This window comes from Schistocerca gregaria, chromosome 1 (assembly GCF_023897955.1).
Source record: "Schistocerca gregaria isolate iqSchGreg1 chromosome 1, iqSchGreg1.2, whole genome shotgun sequence".
In the NCBI taxonomy this organism is placed as follows: domain Eukaryota; kingdom Metazoa; phylum Arthropoda; class Insecta; order Orthoptera; family Acrididae; genus Schistocerca; species Schistocerca gregaria.
The window spans coordinates 626,831,164-626,853,733 of NC_064920.1; the positions used below are offsets into that span (position 1 = coordinate 626,831,164).

General features: G+C 38.6%; 1 protein-coding gene across 2 annotated transcripts in view; it reads right to left on the bottom strand.

The window, feature by feature from the left end:
• LOC126359629 (calpain-A-like) overlaps nucleotides 1–22,570 on the bottom strand; it is a 198,969-nt gene that overhangs the window by 77,258 nt on the left and 99,141 nt on the right. For both annotated transcript variants that reach the window (XM_050007646.1, XM_050007647.1), the window contains exons 5-9: nucleotides 14,487–14,621; nucleotides 14,208–14,376; nucleotides 12,207–12,388; nucleotides 11,841–12,091; nucleotides 8,851–9,014 (exon numbers count right to left, since the gene is read on the bottom strand). In XM_050007646.1, coding sequence (XP_049863603.1) covers nucleotides 8,851–9,014; nucleotides 11,841–12,091; nucleotides 12,207–12,388; nucleotides 14,208–14,376; nucleotides 14,487–14,621 — 901 coding nt within the window. The remainder of the gene's footprint in view (nucleotides 1–8,850; nucleotides 9,015–11,840; nucleotides 12,092–12,206; nucleotides 12,389–14,207; nucleotides 14,377–14,486; nucleotides 14,622–22,570) is intronic.

Below are 22,570 nucleotides of genomic sequence, written 5' to 3' on the forward strand. Positions count from 1 at the left end.
TTTCTGTACACTACAAGAGATATTAACTGTTATGAATGGTAAACTGGTCAGCGACATTAATCAAAAATGTAATCTGTACTCTATTCACCATTACAATTACTGCAAAGGAACATCATAACTTGATACAGATAAAAATTTATATATACATAGGAATATGGAAACGTAAAATATACAAAAACTTTGAAGACTTGTTTTACTAGCAATTTAGTTGACATACAGAAATAGTGGGTAATAAGGGACACTTCAAATCTCCTTTTTAAATTCATGATAGATCAAATTTATTTTCTCTTGTCCTTTGGCAGTCTGTAAGAACTGATGTAACATATTACAGCAACTCAGTCAGAGTTCTTCACACAGATACCAAAATTGTGAAAATTGTCTTTGTATTTTGTGTTTTGATCTCATTTAACTTGAAACTGATTTACACTGTTAACAGTAACTACCACTACACACTGTATGAGGTGATATGTGAGTGTATGAATGCAAAGGTCCTGTGAGACTTCTCTGCATTCTCTTAATATATTGACAACATGACATAGGTATAACTGATTTTTTCAGAGAAAGTGCTTTACTATTTTTATTGCAATATCCATTGTTAGTATCTCACGATCAATGGAAATTTATGCACAAATTGACAGTATTTCATTTACAGAAAATTACAGAAGTCGACATGTCTAAGTGCAAATCAAGCCTTGCTAATGTTTTTGACAAAAGTTTTAATCTATTGATTCCATTTTAGTTTTTCAATTTATCTGAGAATGAAGGGATTCATTTAACACATGGTGGTTGATATCTGTTTCTTGGGTTTGTGACTCACTGTCTGTTTGGCAAGGAACAATACAGATTCTAGAAGAATCAATTTTCAAAACACAAGTCCGCAACTGAGATTGAAAGGGTGCTGTGCATAATATGTCTGTTTTGTTTTTATGTTGGCTATCCTAGGTATGATTTATTTAGGGCTCTCGAACAATATAATAATGACACCAGCAAACATTAATATTTTCAAAAAGTACACAGTATGTAAGTTCTCCATAATATTGTAATCATCATACGAGACTTTTATCACCCAACAATCAATCGGGATAATTACAGTTTTTTAGTGGTGCACATGAGAAGACATCCTGCAAAACATTACTAAATGCACTCTCTGAAAACTACCTGGAACAGGTAGTTCAGAATCCCACTCATGATGAATATCTATTAAATCTAATGCCAATGAACAGACCAGACCTCTTTAAGGAAGTCCACATTGAAACTTGCTCAGTGACCATGATGCAGCAGTAGTAACAATGATTATGAAAGTGCAATGTGTGACTAAAACTAATAGAAAGATTTATTAAGAGGCACTAGTGTCATAGCTCAATGAGGAACTTGAAACTTTAAGCTCAGGACAAGAGCACATATAGGAATTATGTCTCCAAAAAGTTTAAATAATAGCTGACCTTGAATTGGACAGATATGTACCTGCACAACCGTTCATGATGGGTGTGACTCTCCATGGTACACAACCACACTAAAGAAGCTTCTACAGAAACAGAGACTACTGTGTAATAGGTGTAAAACAAAGTGCAGGGCTATAGACAGAAAGATGCTGAATGAAACACATTTGACTGTTAAGAAGGAAATGCACAAAGCTTTCAGTAATTACTGTTGCAGAATAACAGTCATGAGGGCAATGCATGAAGCTTTCAATGACTATTGTTGCAGAATACTATTCAAAGATCTTCCACAAAATGCAAGGAAATTTTGAGTGAATGTAAAGGCTGTTAGTGGCATCAAAGTTGGTGTCTAGACACTCATGGAGGAGACAGGTACTGAAATTGAAGGCAGCAAAACAAAAACAGAAATGCTTAGCCCTGTTTTCGAATGTTCCTTTAAAATTCAGGAGTAATGCCCCAGTTTGATTCTCATACCACTGCAAAAATGTGCGAAACTGATATTAGTGTCAGTGGCATTGAGAAACAGTTGAAATCTATAAAACTGAATAAAACTCCAGAGTCTGTTGGAATACCTGCCAGAGTCTGTCCCAAATTTGCTGCCGAGCTAGCTGTCTTTTAACCATAATTTACCAAAATTTCTCAAATGAAAAATTGTCAAGTGATTGGAAGGAAGCATAGATCACACAAAATTAATATCAAATATCCTTCATGTACATTTTTATAGCATCTTTACAAATATTTTGAGCTCAAATGTAATGAGGTACCTCAAACAGAATGACATCCTCTGTGCCTATCAGCAAGGAATCCAAAAATATTGACCATGTGAACCTCAACTCACACTTTTCTCATATGGCATCCTGAAAGATACTTAAAGCTTGTTCCCCACAGATAAGTAGGATTCTCAGCCATGTATGTAATACCTCTTTGCAGCAGGGTGTTTTCCCCGATAGACTGAAATATGCCATTGTAAAACCATTGCATAAAAAGGGGGATACATCGGATGTCAACAACTATCGCCCAATCTCTCTTCTGACAGCTCTATCAAAAATGTTTGAGAAAGTAATGTATTCAAGAGTAGCCTCCCATATATGTAAAAATAAAGTACTAACAAAATGTCAGTTTGGTTTTCAGAAAGGCTTTTCAACAGAAAATGTTATATACACTTTCACTGATCAAATATTAAATGCTCTGAATAACCGGACATCACCCATTGGTATTTTTTGTGATCTCTCAAAGGCCTTTGACTGTGTAAATCATGGAATTCTTTTAGATAAGCTAAATCATTATGGTTTGAGGGGGGCAGTGCACAAATGGTTTAATTCATACTTAACTGGAAGAATGCAGAAAGTTGAAATAAGTGGTTCATGTAATGTTAATACAACAGCTGATTCCTCAAAATGGGGGGCTATCAAGCACGGGGTCCCACAGGGTTCGGTCATAGGTCCTTTACTGTTCTTGATATACATTAATGACTTACCATTCCATATTGATGAGGATGCAAAGTTAGTTCTTTTTGCTGATGATACAAGTATAGTAATAACATCCAAAAACCAAGAACTAAGTGATGTAATTGTAAATGATGTTTTTCACAAAATTATTAAGTGGTTCTCAGCAAATGGACTCTCTTTAAATTTTGATAAAACACAGTATATACAGTTCCGTACAGTAAATGGCACAACTCCAGTAATAAATATAGACTTTGAACAGAAGTCTGTAGCTAAGGTAGAATTTTCAAAATTTTTAGGTGTGTCCATTGATGAGAGGTTAAACTGGGAGCAACACATTGATGGTCTGCTGAAACGTCTGAGTTCGGCTACGTATACTATTAGGGTAATTGCAAATTTTGGTGATAAGTATCTCAGTAAATTAGCTTACTATTCCTACTTTCATTCACTGCTTTCGTATGGTATCATATTCTGGGGTAATTCATCGTTGAGTAGAAAAGTATTCATTGCTCAAAAACGTGTAATCAGAATAATTGCTGGAGCCCACCCACGGTCATCTTGCAAACATCTATTTAAGGATCTAGAGATCCTCACAGTAACCTCACAGTATATATATTCACTTATGAAATTTGTTGTTAATAATCCAGCCCAGTTCAAAAGTAATAGCAGTGTGCATAGCTATAACACCAGGAGAAAGGATGATCTTCACTATGCAGGGTTAAATCTGACTTTGGCACAGAAGGGGGTAAATTATGCTGCCACAAAAGTCTTTGGTCACCTATCAAACAGCATCAAAAGCCTGACAGATAGTCAACCAACATTTAAAAATGAATTAAAAGAATTTCTAGATGATAACTCCTTCTACTCATTGGCTGAATTTTTAGATATAAATTAAGGGAGGGAAAAAAACTAACTTAAGCATTAGTGTCATGAAATATTTTGTGTAATGTAATATCTGGTACAGACATCTTTCATTACCCTGACACGTTCCACATCATTACGAAGTGTCGTATTCATGATCTATGGAACAAGTATTAATCTAATCTAATCTAATCTAATCATAGATTGTGACAGATAGATGAATTACTTCTTCTTGACTTCCAAATGCCATCTGACTCAATACCCCACCCCCCCACCCCCACTCACACTCACACTCACACACACACAACACACACAACACACACACACACACACACACACACACACACACACACACACACACACTGTTACAGAAAGTATGACCATATGGGGTATTAAGTGAGATTTGTGACTGTTTTGAGCATTTCTTGCTGATGAGGACTCAGCATGTTACCTTGGACAGAGAGTCATCAACAGACATAGAAGCAACTTTAGGTGTGACCTGGGGAAGGCTGTTGAGACCCTTACAATTATTGTTTTATATTAATTACCTTGCAGACAATATTAGTACAGTGTAACCCTTCTTTTGCACTTTTCAAGGGACGTTTTTAAAAACAAATGGTGTAAAATGCAGGCAAATGTAACACGTGGGAAATAGCTTTTTAAGCTGTAAAAGTTACTTATAAGACAGCCTTGCATTTTCATAGTTTATGTATGATATATGTACATAACAGGCATAAAAATACTCAGCAAAGATTTGTTTATTATCTGATAAAGATTATCTGAATTTCATACTTTGTTTATCCCTGGGTATGGTATTGGAACTGTTAACTGTCTTGAAACAGAAACTTTTAACTTATTTCATTCATTATAATTGATGTTTTTGGGAAGCCTACCACTGTGACATTCATTATTTAAATAATGAAACAATGAATCTTGAGAATTTACTCTCATTGTCATGTGCATATGATTACATGCATATTTTATATGGATGCTGTTCTGCCTCTTTTACGGAGTAGTTGCTACTTTGAGGTTATAAGGTACATTGTGCCTTCTCCACCATGCAGAAAACCACATACATACAAACCATAACTCACACTCATAGTGATACATCACAAAATATACTTACCTAAATATTTGTATTTGATAATGAGAGTAAATTCTCTCACATAGTTGAGCAGTGCAATGAGAGCAAGAAGTGGGCAAACAACAAAATGTGAGATCGCAAAGGCGGAATCACAACTGCACATGCATGGTAGAACAGCTAGGTAATTGTAGTGACTGTCATGTTACTTTCTTCTGAATGAACCTAGTTACTCTCATCAGCCACCATGACAAGTAGATGTTGAGAGTAGCAGGGGACAAAGCATGAATTGTTCCAACATTTACCAGTTCAGATCTGCTGAGATGACCGCCCTGGTATCAAGAAACTGAACCACTTAATGGCGTGCAAATATCTAAATAAGACTTGAAGGCGTGCCAGCATTAGTTTATGTCAATTATGTCAATTTTTTCTCCATGAACATTGTAAGTAAAGCATACATCATGGGAAAACTATAAATATGTTAAAACCAAAATGGGTGCATATTAACATAGAAATAATTGGAAACATAGGAAATTTGAGAGGAGTGATGAAAATACACTCCTGGAAATTGAAAGAAGAACACCGTGAATTCATTGTCCCAGGAAGGGGAAACTTTATTGACACATTCCTGGGGTCAGATACATCACGTGATCACACTGACAGAACGACAGGCACATAGACACAGGCAACAGAGCATGCACAATGTCGGCACTAGTACAGTGTATATCCACCTTTCGCAGCAATGCAGGCTGCTATTCTCCCATGGAGACGATCATAGAGATGCTGGATGTAGTCCTGTGGAACGGCTTGCCATGCCATTTCCACCTGGCGCCTCAGTTGGACCAGCGTTCGTGCTGGACGTGCAGACCGCGTGAGACAACGCTTCATCCAGTCCCAAACATGCTCAATGGGGGACAGATCCGGAGATCTTGCTGGCCAGGGTAGTTGGTTACACCTTCTAGAGCACGTTGGGTGGCACGGGATACATGCGGACGTGCATTGTCCTGTTGGAACAGCAAGTTCCCTTGCCGGTCTAGGAATGGTAGAACGATGGGTTTGATGACGGTTTGGATGTATCGGGCACTATTCAGTGTCCCCTCGACGATCACCAAAGGTGTACGGCGAGTGCAGGAGATCGCTCCCCACACCATGATGCCGGGTGTTGGCCCTGTGTGCCTCGGTCGTATGCAGTCCTGATTGTGGCGCTCAGCTGCACGGCGCCAAACACGCATACGACCATCATTGGCACCAAGGCAGAAGCGACTCTCATCGCTGAAGACGACACGTCTCCATTTGTCCCTCCATTCACGCCTGTCGCCTGTCGCAACACCACTGGAGGCGGGCTGCACGATGTTGGGGCGTGAGCGGAAGACGGCCTAACGGTGTGCGGGACCGTAGCCCAGCTTCATGGAGACGGTTGCGAATGGTCCTCGCCGATACCCCAGGAGCAACAGTGTCCCTAATTTGCTGGGAAGTGGCGGTGCGGTCCCCTACGGCACTGCGTAGGATCCTATGGTCTTGGCGTGCATCCGTGCGTCGCTGCGGTCCGGTCCCAGGTCGACGGGCACGTGCACCTTCCGCCAACCACTGGCGACAACATCGATGTACTGTGGAGACCTCACGCCCCACGTGTTGAGCAATTTGGCGGTACGTCCACCCGGCCTCCCGCATGCCCACTATACGCCCTCGCTCAAAGTCCGTCTACTGCACATACGGTTCACGTACACGCTGTCGCGGCATGCTACCAGTGTTAAAGACTGCGATGGAGCTCCGTATGCTACGGCAAACTGGCTGACACTGACGGCGGCGGTGCACAAATGCTGCGCAGTTAGCGTCATTCGACGGCCAACACCGCGGTTCCTGGTGTGTCCGCTGTGCCGTGCGTGTGATCATTGCTTGTACAGCCCTCTCGCAGTGTCTGGAGCAAGTATGGTGGGTCTGACACACCGGTGTCAATGTGTTCTTTTTTTCATTTCCAGGAGTGTATTTTAAATTGCAGAAAAATGTTAATTCTGGGAGTATAAAAGAGGGGATACACTGCAGGAACCTCAGACGTTTTGCAGATGATGCTCCCATGGCGACTGCGAAGGTAAGATTGACAAATAACAGCATGCAAAGAGGCATTTAAGCAATCATTTTGCTATGCTCCATAGATGAATGGAATGGGAAAGAGCCCTAATAACTTATACAATAGGAAGTGCCTTCTGTCATGCACTTAACAATGGTTTGCAGAGAAAAGATGTAGATGTATTATTTACATAGGTGTAACAGTATGAGAAGTGACTTACTTTTTAGATGACAAATCTTTGCACACTGATAATTAATATTAAATTAAATGAAGAAAGTGTAAGGAATCCGATGCTGCAAATGAACTAGAGCTACTACTATTAATGCATTGAGAGGAACACACAGTTCAGTAATTGATTTCAAGCAGTGTTGGATTAATGGCTGAGACTCATATTCCAGAGCACTGCTTATGATTAGATATTTGTAATCAGCAGTTCAAAGTTTATATTCTATAGATCCCATAATGAAGAGGAACTCTCAAGAATGTAGAACAATTCCAAATTAATAAGGTGTCAAAAGAAATACACAGAACAACAAATGACAAAGTAAAGGAAAAAAGAATGAAGAAAAGTAAAGGCTGAGAGTTGGCTAAATATGAAAAATTGTAAATATGGATGCATCAAAAGTAGAGACAAATACTGGTAAATCAGGTAAAATGAATGATGATGACTGTGAAAATAAAAAAAAGAGTATGATCAAAATTTGTAAATAGAATGGATTAACCAAGAGATAAAGAATTAGTGTGGACGGTGAACACACTGGAAACTCAGTTCCTCCTTTAAAGCAGTAATGCTGTTGCTGTAGCACACTGTGAACAGACTAATGCAACACAGTATTATGTGATAAGGGAAATATTGGAAACATTTTTTATACCAACTTCCAATTAATAAGTCAAAGTGTTATGCAATGTCCTTGTTTTGAGGGTCAGAGGAATCAAAACGTCAAACAGATATTTATAAATATAAATAAATGTCCAAAATATGCAGTATTTTTACTCAGTAAATTTCTTGGCAACTTCTACACTAGTGTGCCAAAGATGAACACTACAGCAGGAATTTATCGCATCCAAAACTATGAAAATCATTACAGAGTGTACTTTCTGCTGGGGGTAGCTGATAGTCTAGTAAAGGGTACAAATTCTGGTCCAGGGTGTTATCCCTACATACTACATCCAGCATAGTACCCACAGGACATTCATAAGTGACATAGATTCTCCTAGCCTGATGCCACACCAGACAAGAACACCGTCACTTCATATGATCCCTATTCACAACATCGCAGATTTGTAATGTGTCCCAGCAACAGTCAGTGAGAATCAATCTACAGGCTGTCTCAGATGATCTGCAGACAGAATACTACTCCACTGCTCTTGGGCTCACCCATGATAGACAAGACACCTCATTTACTGACCCATTCAGAGTATTTGTATGAAAGGGACGCAACTGATGGACCACAAAGGATACAGAGTGCCCATTGCCTGATGGCATATATGCTACCGTGAGGTCATAGGTCAGAGGCAGAGTTGGTTTGATGTTCTTAATATAGTCACCCAGATGTTGTCTTGCAGGATATTTCTTCCCTCAAGGAATTTTCTCAATAGCTGTGAAATGTTGTCCTGGGGAATACCTGACTCCTAGTTCATCTCATGCTTATTTTGGCCACCTTCAAATTTTGTAGTGGATGCCCATGTAAAATGTCATTCAAATGTGTTTTCTGCACCAAGCTGCTTCTATGTGACTCAGATACTTAGTGGAGAAAAAACTGCAACCTGTTTCAATGGTACAATGGCTTTTCATGGATCTTGGTGTATCTAACTGTACAGAAACCTTAAAAATTCTTACACATCCACGCACACACAAACACACACACACACACACATATACTTTTATGTACATATTTGTATCCTTCTTTAAAAGAATTAAATTTTATTAGTGAATAAGTGCTATGTAATACATACATGGTATACTGCAAAACCTATGGATAGAAAAGTATCTCCACTTTTCTTCTGTAATCTACGATTTTTTTGCATTAATGCAATTATTACTGTACATTTGTCATCATCATCATCTTCATCTGGATCTTCCAGTGTTATACGGTACTGTGGATTATGTGAGAAGGTATCTGAAAAATAGATTACTACTGTAATTTTTTTACCATTATGTGAAGCAACTCAAAAATATTTAAGATGGGGAGAAGTAAAGCATATTAAGTGGAAGGTAAGAAAAATTAATTACTATTATTGAAGAAATAGTGATGCATGTACATGACCACAGAAAAACTTGTCACAGCTCTGTATAGTTAATATAAAGATCCATTGTGAAATCTCCATTGTCAGTTTACATGCAGGCTCCCAGGAGATATGTGAAACATAAACAACTAGAGAACTCATTAAAAAGTACACTAAGCAAATGTTACTGGAAGTGTGGACTCTAATCCCTTTAGTGTTAGTCTATGGCGACAATGTCAAGAGTTTTAGATGTCCCACCAGCTGCGAAAATAAGTGCACTTTGATAGCACTGTTTGCTAACTTGCCATGAAAAAATCAACTTAGACTGACTGGGTTTTTAGATTTGGAATGCACAAAGCAAACACATTAAATAAGGGGATGAGGCAGCGAGTAAAGACAGAATACAAAATAAACAAACAGAATCTAATACAGTATTAAATAAGAGATAAACTAATAATTGACTTCAGGATGGAAGATATTCAGAACATTGAGCTTGTTTTGTTGAGCAGAAGGAATCACAAACAATAAGGTTGTAAGAATGAAGTAGTTCTGAGAACAAAGAACAGGGCATTTAGTAAATACTAAGGTAACATTAAAAATTAAAAGTGCCAAAAAAGATACAAAAGTAAATAAAAACGAGATCAAAAACGTGGTGAAAATGACTGGAACATGTGGTTATGTCATTAGTTAGTTACATGGCACACAGAGCACCCCCACAACAAATATTATCATGTGAAATAGATGAATTAAACAATTCCACACATTTCTTAAAATATAGATTTTATGGGGCTATCCTGGCCATTTACAGGTTTTGAACTGTCTACTTATTTCTTTTCAAAAATTCTGCTACAGTATGGAAAGAGCTGTCAAGAAAAAGTTACTACAATCTAGGTTTGAAAATATTATTACTGTCAGACATATGTATTAACAGGGAAATTCACTACTTACCCTCCATGAGACAAGACTGTAAACCATTATTTACCTTCAGGACAATTCTTAATACTTTCGGTAAGCATATATAAAAGTGCACAAATCTATCCTAGCTTTCAGAAATATTAATTTTTTCCTCAAGGAGGAAAGAGGAAAAGGTTGGGAAAAGTTAAAAAGGAAGGGTAAGTCACTTAGACCCCAATATAAGAGGGACCCATTTGGGTAGATTACCAAAGAGTTTCTCTGTGCTGAAATTAGATTCACCAGAGAAACAGATTATTTTTTCCTGGAGTGAGCAGCATTGTGCAGACAGGAAGAACATGGCAATAAATATTCAACAGGAGTGAGGGAAATTTGCTTAGGCATTGGACAATGGTCCCCAGATTTAGCCAATCAGTTGAGACAAATGGTGAAGCAAATATTCTAATGTGCTCTAAAACATGTATGTTTGAACAGCCTAAAAAATATTTGTCTGTATCTATTAGGTATACTTGCCATGTGCACACAAGCTGATGACAAAAGTGTGTACCTACGGTCGCAGGTTCGAATCCTGCCTCAGGTACGGGTGTGTGTGATGTCCTTAGGTTAGTTAGGTTTAAGTAGTTCTAAGTTCTAGGGGACTGATGACCTCAGAAGTTAAGTCCCATAGTGCTCAGAGCCATTTGAACCATTTTTACTTCATCTCTAGCCCAACTTTTTATACTATGTATGACAGCACTTTCATGCATTGTTGACTTAACAAGTTTTCCTACATCCACACAGACCTTTCCTTAATAATTATTTGAAAGAATGTGTCATAGTGTGCATTTACAGAAAAAAATTCAGATACTAATTCTCTTGCACAATCTATTAATGAACCTATGAAATCAACACAAAATCTACTTTAAAAATGTTGGACCTTCTGTAAACATAGTATTAAACATAGTATTCACTTTTTGTCTGTACTTTTATGTATGATGTTTAGCTTATACGTGTTCTCATCATTATCAAATAGTAACTGTTATCCACTTTCTGTAAGACTAGAAATTTGTTGACAATGACCATGTTAATTGTTTCAGTTCTTGACACTGTGGTATGGATAAAATGTAGCTTCATTAAGGTCTATATGTGTACTAGGTTACAACACTAATAATCATGCTGGTAAAGGTAACAGATTGTATAAAGGTGGAAATTTTGGCTATATAGAAAGCTTTCAATAAACCAAAACTATTTTTTCACACTGAGAATGGTTATAATTAACTTTTGCCTAAAATAGATGATATTTTGATATATGGGATTACACTGCACTACATTCACTCCCACTATAATCAAAATTTGGAGTAATTCTGTAGAAAAAGCAATAGAATTCTATCATATGTGAAACTAAGTTGTGCGGAATATTGTTGCATAATAGAGCTACAAGTACCATGATAATCGAAGAATGAGAAAAGAAATCTAGGTAATATCAACATGAAGGAATAATTACAAAACAGAGTTATACTTTATACAACAGTAAAAATAAGAGTATAAAAATAAATGTGTTCAGTTACTAGGTAAAAGAATATGAAATTCACAATATGTTAAAATTAGAGAGTAGAAAAGAAAATGCAATGGTGACTATTAATTTAAAAGCTAAGGATAAGAAACATAACCATAAAATGAAAAATAAATTCCAGAACAGTGAGTAGTAAAATTAATGACAGAAGTTCAGTCACAGCATTCCAAATTGGAAGATTGTGTGTAAGACATGGGAGTGTGAAAGTGTATTCGGCTGAATCTTTAAGCTACAATTCATTAAACTGAGATCTCACCTATGTAATTTCTGCAGCCACCTGCTGTGACTCCTCGTACCCATTCACCTTCAAATATGCTCATTTCATATTTCCTTCCACTTCCTTTGATATGTTCTTCTTGTAGCGCATCAGGACTCAAATTACAGATCTCAATTCGAGTAAAATATTTCTTGAAGTCATTGTAGGACATCCAGAATTCTCCATCAGCTTTGAAAGTTAAGTCAATGTTTTCCTTCTCACTATCTGAAATGAATTTCCATTCTGGAGACCTATAATGTAAAGAAATATACTATTAGAATCTACAGTTACGATTTCTCTAACCCTTCAGTACATTGAACCAATATGACTTATTTGACTCAGTGATATGAAGATAAGATGACATACTTATCACTCCAAGCTCCATTCCATTCAGATGCATCACCCCAAGGATTTCTCACACGAATAAGTGGAATTACTCCAGTTTTACGAGGTGTGGCAATATTCACATACTTAACATTTGTTATACTGTATGCGTGGCCCCTGATTAATCCTTCTGGGGTTCTGGCTTCAAGGACTTCAGGGTCTGCCTGCAATAATGGTAAGATTTAAATGCTAGGAATATTTACTTACAGTCTCAAACTTTTTAAAAAATATTTATTAACACTTCTTTTGCAAGTGGGGCACTGTGACAGGATACTTCCCGGGACTGGATCAGACTCTGAATGTGGCTCTCCAGCAGGGATACGACTTCCTAAAACCCTGCCCCGAAATGAGATCCATCCTTCATGAAATCCTCCCACTCCATCAAGAGTGTCTTTCCACCATCCACGTAACCTTCGTAACCTCTTGGTTCATCCCTATGAAATCCCCAAAGCACCTTCCCTACCCTCTGGCTCCTACCCTTGCAACCGCTCCTGGTGTAAAACCTGTCCTATGCACCCTCCCACCACCACCTATTCCAGTCCTGTAACCCAGAAGGTGTACACGATCAAAGGCAGAGCCACGTGTGAAAGCACCCACGTGATTTACCAACTGACCTGCCTACACTGTGACGCTTTCTATGTGGGAATGACCAGCAACAAACTGTCCATTCGCATGAATGGACACAGGCAGACAGTGTTTGTTGGTAATGAGGATCACCCTGTGGCTAAACATGCCTTGGTGCACAGCCAGCACATCTTGGCACAGTGATACACCGTCCGAGTTATCTGGATACTTCCCACCAACTCCAACCTATCCGAACTCCGGGGATGGGAACTTGCCCTTCAATATATCCTCTCTTCTCGTTATCCACCAGGCCTCAATCTCCGCTAATTTCAAGTTTCCGCCACACATACCTCACCTTTCATTCAACATCATCTTTGCCTCCACACTTCCGCCTTGACTTATAGCTCTGCCCATACTCTTTGCCTTTAAATATGTCTGCTTGTGTCTGTGTATGTAAGGATGGATATGTGTGTGTGCGCGGGCGTGTGTGTGTGTGTGTGTGTGTGTGTGTGTGTGTGTGTGTGTGTGTGTGTGTGTGTGCGCGTGCGAGTATATACCTATCCTTTTTTCCCCCTAAGGTAAGTCTTTCCACTCCCGGGATTGGAATGACTCCTTACCCTCTCCCTTAAAACCCACATCCTTTCATCTTTCATTTTCCTTCCCTCTTTCCTGATGAAGCAGCCACCGGTTGCGAAAGCTCAAATTCTGTGTGTGTGTTTGTGTGTTTTATTCATTGTGCCTATCTACCGGCGCTTTCCCGCTTGGTAAGTCTTGGAATCTTTGTTTTTAATATAACTGAATGTAAGTTTTATTGGTATAAATGTTAAATTCTGGTACAGAATAAATATAAGACGCAAGTACATTACACATGTGATATAAATATGTAATCATTTTATAGATTCACAGACGTGTATCTCTTCTTATAAATGCCTAATATGTATCAAATGACCTTTCCTATATGCATTTCTATGTGCATTTTTGTACCATGTATGATTCAGAGTATCAAAATAAATAAATAAATGACAAAGTGCTGAATCAAATCAAGGAGATAAGAAATATTTGACAGAACTTGACTAAAAGCATGGATCCTTCAATAAAATTCATCCTGAGGCATCAAGAAATTGTTTAGTTTGGTAATGGAGGGAAGGGTGAAAGTGGATGCAGTTTGCAGTAGTTATGCAGATAATTAGGAGCTTGCATGGAATAGAGTAATTCAGAGAGCTATATTAAATCAGTCTTTGGACTGATAAACTCATTATTGGAAAATTTGACTCGCTCCACATCATTATGAAATATCGAATTCATGATCCATGGAATTAGTATTAATCTAACCTAATCTAATTTAGCAACAACAACAACAACAACAATAGCTACAGACTTCTGGGAAATGTATGGCTTCGTAATATTACATCCACAAACCTCTATAGAACATCCCATTAAGGCACCACGTTCATATGCTTTTATAAGAATTTTGTACAAATTAGGAGGAGCATCTTTCAGTTCAAACATTTCAGTGACACCACCTGTAAAATCTTCCATTGCTTCAGATGTAACACCACTGCTAAGAGCTTCATATGAACCATATAACCTGTGGCAAAAAAGAAAAATTAAAGCTGTGACAAGAAACATCTATAATACCAATATGTAATATTTTATGACACTGGATGAAACAGAAATTAATTTTAAACTATAACTTACTTAGCATAAGCTTTTTCAAGTAGAGAACTCCAAAATTCATTATATGTTGCTGAATGAAGAAACACAAGTTTCCCATTGTGTGTTGGTAATCTGTCATCAATTACAACATCTACCCAACGTCCATATTGCCAGAACCTAGAAAGATGAAAATTTTTTTGGAAAATATTCCTTTTTTGTATGCTACATACATGAAAATGAAAGGCTTCAAATGTTGAGTAAAAGATACATTATTACAATTATGCAAGTGTTGCAGGCCTAATATTCCGGTACAATGAAACCTTTGAGTACTTTATGAATTGTAACTGTCTCTAAAATTTAACTTAAAAAAGTTAAGACAGAATACACATAGATATAATATTATGAGAAACAAGACTTCAGTTGTTTGGGTACTGAAAAAACCAAAGGTGAAGGTTGAAAATCTATGCCGGATGCTCCACTTCTCTAGAACAGTTGCTTTAACTGCCCCTGTTATCTATCACACTTTGCAGCTGACCCAAATTCTCAACCTGATGTGTAGATGTGCCATTCCATCAGCCTTTCTGATCATGACATTCAATAGATCCCATAGGGTTTTGGAAGATATGCTATGTCAGAAATGCCACCTCTACAGCCTTTGGAAATGAGTAATAAGAATTTTGAAACATGCTGTATGTTTTGTGTGCTTTTGTTTGTCACAATGTCAATGGGAAATTATGCCACTTCATTGGTATGACAGCAGTTTGCCCACTCTTCTGGAGTCAAAATGGTTGCAAACCTTTATTGAACCTTGCTGAAACAGCATCATTGATCTTTTTTCTCTGTCACTTCTTTGTATAGCACTTACCCAGAGCTAAAGAAAAGGGTCTGGTCTGACTCTCAGCTGTGGAGATTCCTAGTGCAACATACTAAGGTGATAGCTATCAATGGTTTGGGTACTTCTGCTTTGTGTACTTCTTCTCAAATTTAGTTCTTGTGGAATTTCAAGTTTTCAGCCAAACAGAATTAATTGTATCAAAAATAGCTATTTTAGGACCTTGCCCCCTTTTGCAAAAATTTCTAATTTCTATGGATGCCAACTCTCTCTCTCTCTCTCTCTCTCTCTCTCTCTCTCTATCTATCTATCTCTAAATTAATAAATGAGAGAATGTTATAAGTGGGCCAATCAATGAACCTCAACTCCCTTTTAAAAATGCGACCCATGACTATATACATAATACTCTGTACAACATACTCCCATTCTTAGTACGCTGCTGCAAGGTGTTGTGAATAAGACACCAAAGCTTTTAGTGGACTCCTTCTAGTACCTTTGGATTGTGCATAAGCTGGAAACAGACAGCTTCTGCACATGTGAAATTGATTCTAATAGTCAGATACTTCCATCCATACAGATGTTGAAAAATATGCAAATGGTTAAAACGAATTGTCAAACAGTTATCTTCTCAGTGTGATTTATTATTGAGTGGACACTTCAAGCTCGTTAAGTATTTTCAGAGGATGTAACAGAAATTTAATGCAATAACCAATTGTGGGAAAAAATATCCCAGTCTTTTTACTTGCAAAGAGGCTAAGGCAAGGGTGTCTGACAAATGGCATTACTTGTTTATCATTAACAATAGTTGGTTATCAACTAGTTCATAATTACAGTTTCTCTGCAGTTTTTTGATACTGTATGAATGTATAGCCTCAGACTTATATGATTATAAAATTTACGAAAGCCCACAGCCACATCAACTAGAATTGAAATGTCTGTAAGTTCGATGATATTTCTATTACATTTTGATTTGATTTGCATTCCTGACAAATCCCCTTTATGATAGGAGTACAAATCATGGTATGCAAATCAAGAAATGAATTAATCTAATTTTGCTGTGCTTGCATTAAACTGTTTCTTATTACAATGCCATATTTAATTTTCAGTAATCTTGTGGTTTTCTATTTTATAGCAGACTTAATTATCTCACATTTTTCTCATTTTCTATGACATGGTACGTAGTTTTATTTTTGTTTTGTTCTCAGTTGCACATCTCTATACCTGCATTACACTATTTTATATTGATAACACATTTCTTCTTCTGTCACCTATGACAACTATTATTTCTTCTACTGTTAAACAGTTTTAAGTTTGTGATAAACCTGGTTACTGTGTGTCGGTGCTTAGGCAAATTGCTGCTACGAATCCATCCATGTTCACAGAGGATTCCGTAATTTCTTCAAGGCTATCTATACATATTACAGTTAATTCGGACAAGTTGTTCCATAATTGCAGTACATCAATAAATTCTGTTGGCTACTTCTGTGGGCAAGTCTCAAATTATTTAGGTTTGCCCCAAAATGTATTTATCTTTGCAGTTTTCCTGTGCTGTAATGCTTCATTTTACAGAAAAATTTAGATGTGAGAATAAAATGGCAGTTTAAAAATTTTTTCATATGGCTAGCCAAAGAGTTTTTATATCAGACTTGAATGACAGAATGAATTTGTAAATACAAGTGAATGATTCATTTGGATGAGATCCCTATCTATACTTCATTTGTAGTTACTGTAAAAATGTAAAGTAATCACAAAGTCTGATTTGAAGAACAGCCAGAACTGAGGATCATACTGATGAGATTGAAAATCCACTTCAGTTTTGAAGACATGTAGCCCCATCACAATAAAAGATATACCAATCACAATTGAAACAGTAGAATAATTACAGTGGCCTTTAACCCCATTCTCCCTGTGCTACATAGGCAAATAAAATGGGGAAAGTCCTAATACCTGATACAACTGGATGTGCACTCTGCCAAGTTCTTCACAGTAGGTTCCAGAGTATAGTTGTAGATGCAGTTGTAGACATATGCTGCATATTAATGTCATATATTATATAAATATATTTATATGAACTGGTTACAGTTCTGAATGTGTTTTTTAAAGAATACATGACAGCAGTAAGCAGTAAAGGTGAGAAAAAATTGGTAGATATTCTGTGAGAAAAAATGGTGTCTGTAAAAACTAAAATACTAGCAATAAGAAAAATTTCATAAATGACATATCTCAGCACAAAAATATGGAAGAAAGGGCATTTCAAAAGGGAGGAAGTAAAGATGAAGTTAGTCATGCTTGAGTTCAAATAGGACATAATCTTTTATTTGTTTAGTTATTGAGCTTTAACTCCTCTTTCAGTCACTTCATATTTTGTCAATGTTATTCATTCCTTTTGAGCATTTCAGTTCTGTTTTGCTGGACATAGGATCAGAACTCGGATTTTCAGGCCCCTACTACACATTCTTAGGCCCTTCTCTCAATGGTTTTTACTTTGAACTTTAGTTCCTTGGATGAAGTCAGAAAATTTTAATGCTGTGGGAATGGTGTTCTTCTTTGAACCTGATAGACACATACTATATGTCTGCTAGGCATGGAGGACAAAACGAATGGGTAAAACATGGAAAAAATTAAAAAAGATGCCTGAATACAAAACATTTCCTTTGTTGGAATGTCAACAGGCACAAATAATTCCACAATGCATTTATAAAGATATGGTGCCACAAAAATGTCTAGGAGCAAAACCTCTCAATCGAATCAGTCCAATAATTGCCACCACTCATGGAGACATTATGAGTAGACACAAGGCATACCAACTGTCCATGTGTGTTAGACTCAGTTTACACAGGTATTTTAAGGTAACATGAGATACGTCATTAAATAATCTTGAGGTATAGTATGCAGCTAATTTAACACAGTGTTCAAGGAAATTTGCAAATACAAATAAACAAACTTGGAGGTGCCATGAAAGTATCTAATGTAACACAGTAATGAAAGCAAAATATAAATAAACAAACTTGAGGTACTGTATATGAAGCTAATCTAACATGGTGACTAAAGCATATACAAAATACACATAAATGAATTTGGGGTGCTACAGGTAAAGCTAATCACAGTTGAGGATTTCAGTCTCCAATAGCTGCATGCAGGCACCACAAAGGTTTGCATACAGTTCACAGAAAAGAGGTCAGATCTTGCCATACTCACTATATTTTACAGCTCTCAGTAAAGTGGATACTCAATGTCCAAGATATTAAACTACAAGGCAGGTGCTGATTAATGTTTCCATGAAATATGATGTCAATCCCACCTACTAGTTCCCCATAGGCATCACTGGAACCTGTAAAACTGTTTGCGTTACAAAAACACAAAACTGACTCACCATTGATTTAAGATCTGATACTGAAATAACTTGAACATAAACTTAACACCAAAAGACTCATCTTATGGACAACTTGGGAATGGTAATGGAAGTGGAAGGAGTTGGGGCTCTTCCTGTAGCATGCTTTACAAAAAAAAAAACACCCACTGTGGCGAAGAGGCATGTGCCAGAGAAAACTCTTGTCCTCGGAAGCATACAGTTTGAATTGTGGTTTCCATCTGCAGGACAATGCAACATCTGCTACAGTGTGAGGCCACTGGCTACAGCAAACAAGTGACAGGCACGAATATGTTGTAGTGTATCACCATAGTTTCCTCCCGAAAGAAGGATAGGACATGTTACAGCATGCAGTGGTCATTCCTGGCATCAATCGGTGGACTGTCGCACATGGCAGCACGGGTCGATAGCGCTGGGACGGGGGCCACTGGCAACAGTGGAGGGGGTGACCTCTGGGGCATCACATTGTGACCTGGCCATGAGGGTAACATTCATGGTACAGCCATCCGGGGTGGGGTGCTGCAGCACTGTGGTTAATGGGCATACTTGGGTGTGCTGAGGTGTGGGTCAGGGCCTGGCAGAAGGCTCCACAGTGCTGGGGCATGTTGGACACATTTGGCATAACGCATATAGTCTTGTGCTGGCATTGATTTCAATGACTGGTGGTGCACAGGGGCTCGGCAAGTTAAGTATGTATGGCTGTTTCAATCAGTTAGTGGATACTGTGGTGACAGCCTCACAGAGATGTACAGTAAAGGCCTTCTACTCACGCTTGGGCACAAGATGCAGGCCTGAGTACTGTGGGAGGAGTGGTGGCTGGCTAGTGTCCATCCAAGCCATGATATACTTGCACATGAGGATTCCCTGATGCATGAAGGATTTCCACTCACTGTGGTGTTGTGGGGGTACCAAGTACAAGTGTGCCATGAAGTCATGTAGCTGCTTTACGAAGACAGGGGCTGTGGCTAGATGTATTTGCCTAGCACAACAAGCAACTTCCCTTACATGACTTTGGTGGCAAATGCACCAAGTAAGTTTAGGAGAACCAGTGGCAGGGCGGTAGACCAAGTTATGGGTCGATTAGTATGGGCAGCTTTTAGGGAGCTGTGGAATCTCTACACCATGCCGTTTCCAGCAAGGAGGCACTAGTTGTAAAATGGAAGAGCATACTGCAAGTTTCGCCGCACAGTGGCATGGCTTCCAGCCACTGGATGAACCTGTTGATGATAGTGAGGATGTACTGGTGGCCACTTGATGATGATGTCAATATAGACATGGGAAAAGAGATGGTCCACTGGATGGAAGTGGGGTGTGTGTGGGGGAGGGGGGGGGGGATAGTAGAGAAACAATAGGGGCATGTGTATGACGGTCCATCTTTGGAACACTGGAATGGGAGGCAGGTGCAGTCTCCAGTCCAGTTGGTGCAGTCTCATTGGACACCAGGCAAGACAAAATGCTCCGGCATGAGGACCATGGATGTGTGAAAATTAAGGTGTGAGAGGCTACGGAGACATTTCAATGCTGCCTTGCAAAGTCAGAGAGGAGGTATGAGGAGATGTGCTTGGCAGAGTTATGTGGGTGGTAAAACATACACAAAAGTAACACAGTCATGTAAGTCCCTGCTGGGAATTGTGTGCAATTGGAGGTTGTGCCAGTGTTTGGGTCACTGAACAGTCTTAGCAGCTCAGGATTGGCTGTTGGGATGGCAGCCAGGGCAGTGTAGTCAAGGGGGCTAGCAATGGCACAGAAGCAGCTGAGGCAGTCAGTGATGTTATATTAATGACTACCACATGCCGAAAGTTAGTTGTGAACTTAGCTATATAGTCCTGCTGATGGGTCTGCCAAGGGGAAATCTGTGTGCCTTCCTTCCAACAAACCCCTGTCATAATGGGCTAGAAGACAGAAGACCATGAAAGAGCATCCTCCCACCAACGGACGCAGGTACTTCACCACCTTTTATAAGGCGAGGAGCTCACTTTTGTATGCAAGCCAACTCCGCTGCAGTTCAGAATGGAAAATAATGCTGGTGGCTGCCAGGAACCTTCAACATATTAAACTTCCTGGCAGATTAAAACTGTGTGTCCGACCGAGACTCAAACTCGAGACCTTTGCCTTTCACGGGCAAGTGCTCTACCATCTGAGCTACTGAAGCACGGCTCACGCCCGGTACTCACAGCTTTACTTCTGCCAGTATCTTGTCTCCTACCTTCCAAACTTTACAGAAGCTCTCCTGCGAACCATGCAGAACTAGCACTCCTGAAAGAAAGCCATGTCTCCGCAGTATCCTTTCTTTCAGGAGTGCTAGTTCTGCATGGTTCGCAGGAGAACTTCTGTAAAGTTTGGAAGGTAGGAGACGAGATACTGGCAGAAGTAAAGCTGTGAGTACTGGGCGTGAGTCATGCTTCGGTAGCTCAGATGGTAGAGCACTTGCCCGCGAAAGGCAAAGGTCCCGAGTTGGGGTCTCGGTAGGGCACACAGTTTTAATCTGCCAGGAAGTTTCATATCAGCGCACACTCCGCTGCAGAGTGAAAATCTCATTCTGGCTTCAACATATTGTTGATGAAAGGCACCCCAGGCACTGGTGTCAGTAACAGTCGTGACTAAGGTGGTTGGATAGGGATGGACCTGGAGGGCAACATGCGAGAGGTCACGTTTCATTTGTTCAAAACTCTCCATCATATGAACCATCCAGAGAATGGTCTTGCCATTTTATATGATCTATCTGTTTCAGTTTTCTGCTCAGCAGCTATATACAAATTCTTGAAGTGTCATATTGCCTTCTCCCTGTCGTGCTCATAACTTTTGATTTCTATGCAAAGACACAAAATTTGATTTTGTCAGACAGTATTGCTATGTGTTGCAGATGTTCTCAGTTTCATGAGCCCTTGTTCCTATAGTTACTAGAATTAAATCACCTTCAGAAGCAATGGTATGTGAATTCATCAAGTAATAAAATCAAAATCTGGCCACAGTAGCTAGACAGAGGTCATGTGTATATGTGTAAGTTAGGCTTATTTAAATATGTATGTGTGTGTGTGTGTGTGTGTGTGTGTGTGTGTGTGTGTGTGTGTGTTTTCTGCTTTATAAGAAAGCCATTTGGCAAAAGGCTAAAATATAGGTTAAAACCAACAGTTGAGATCGCAATAATATTTGTTTATTTACTGGTTTCAGCTTTTGTTAAAGCCGAAATTGGTAAATAAACAAATATTATTGTGCTGTTGAATTCAACCTAAATACAGTACCAGGTTGCTATATTCCATGCTGGACAATGTTGTCTAAATTTAAAAGACAAAAATCTATAGTATAGCAGTCTTTTCATTGTGCCTATCTGTGACTCAACACCTTCTTTATACGGTGAGCAGCAATCTATCCTTTTCCTAATATTATTGTTATTCCATCCTGGACTTCCACTGCCTGATTTTGTAAGTACCAGTAATTAATTATATAGTATATTTCACAGAACTGGACTTCAAGAAGACCCTTGCGAACTTCTGAGAAAGTACAAGAGGATGCTCACAAGGATCTTTTCAAGTCCAGGTGTATAGAATATACTACATAATTCATTGCTTAGCTTGACTTACTCAAAGAACAGTACAGATTCCACATACAGTGGAATTTCTGCAACATTTTTAAAATACTTGGACATTAAGCTATATCAAAAACCTATTGTACATCGAGATTCACCATGATCACATACATTTTGACTGTGAAAATGTTACCTACAAATTTATGATTGCCACCAATGCATCTGCCATGCCTTTTTGTGGGGTCGGATCATATTCAGTTTTGCATGGAAGATTTCTGGAGCAGACAAAACGAATTACTTTGATAAATTAAAATTTTTTTTGAGTCTTAAATTCTGCATACTAGGGAGTTATTCAGAAGAATTTGCTTAATTCCTTGCTTTGTTCAATTCCAGACTTA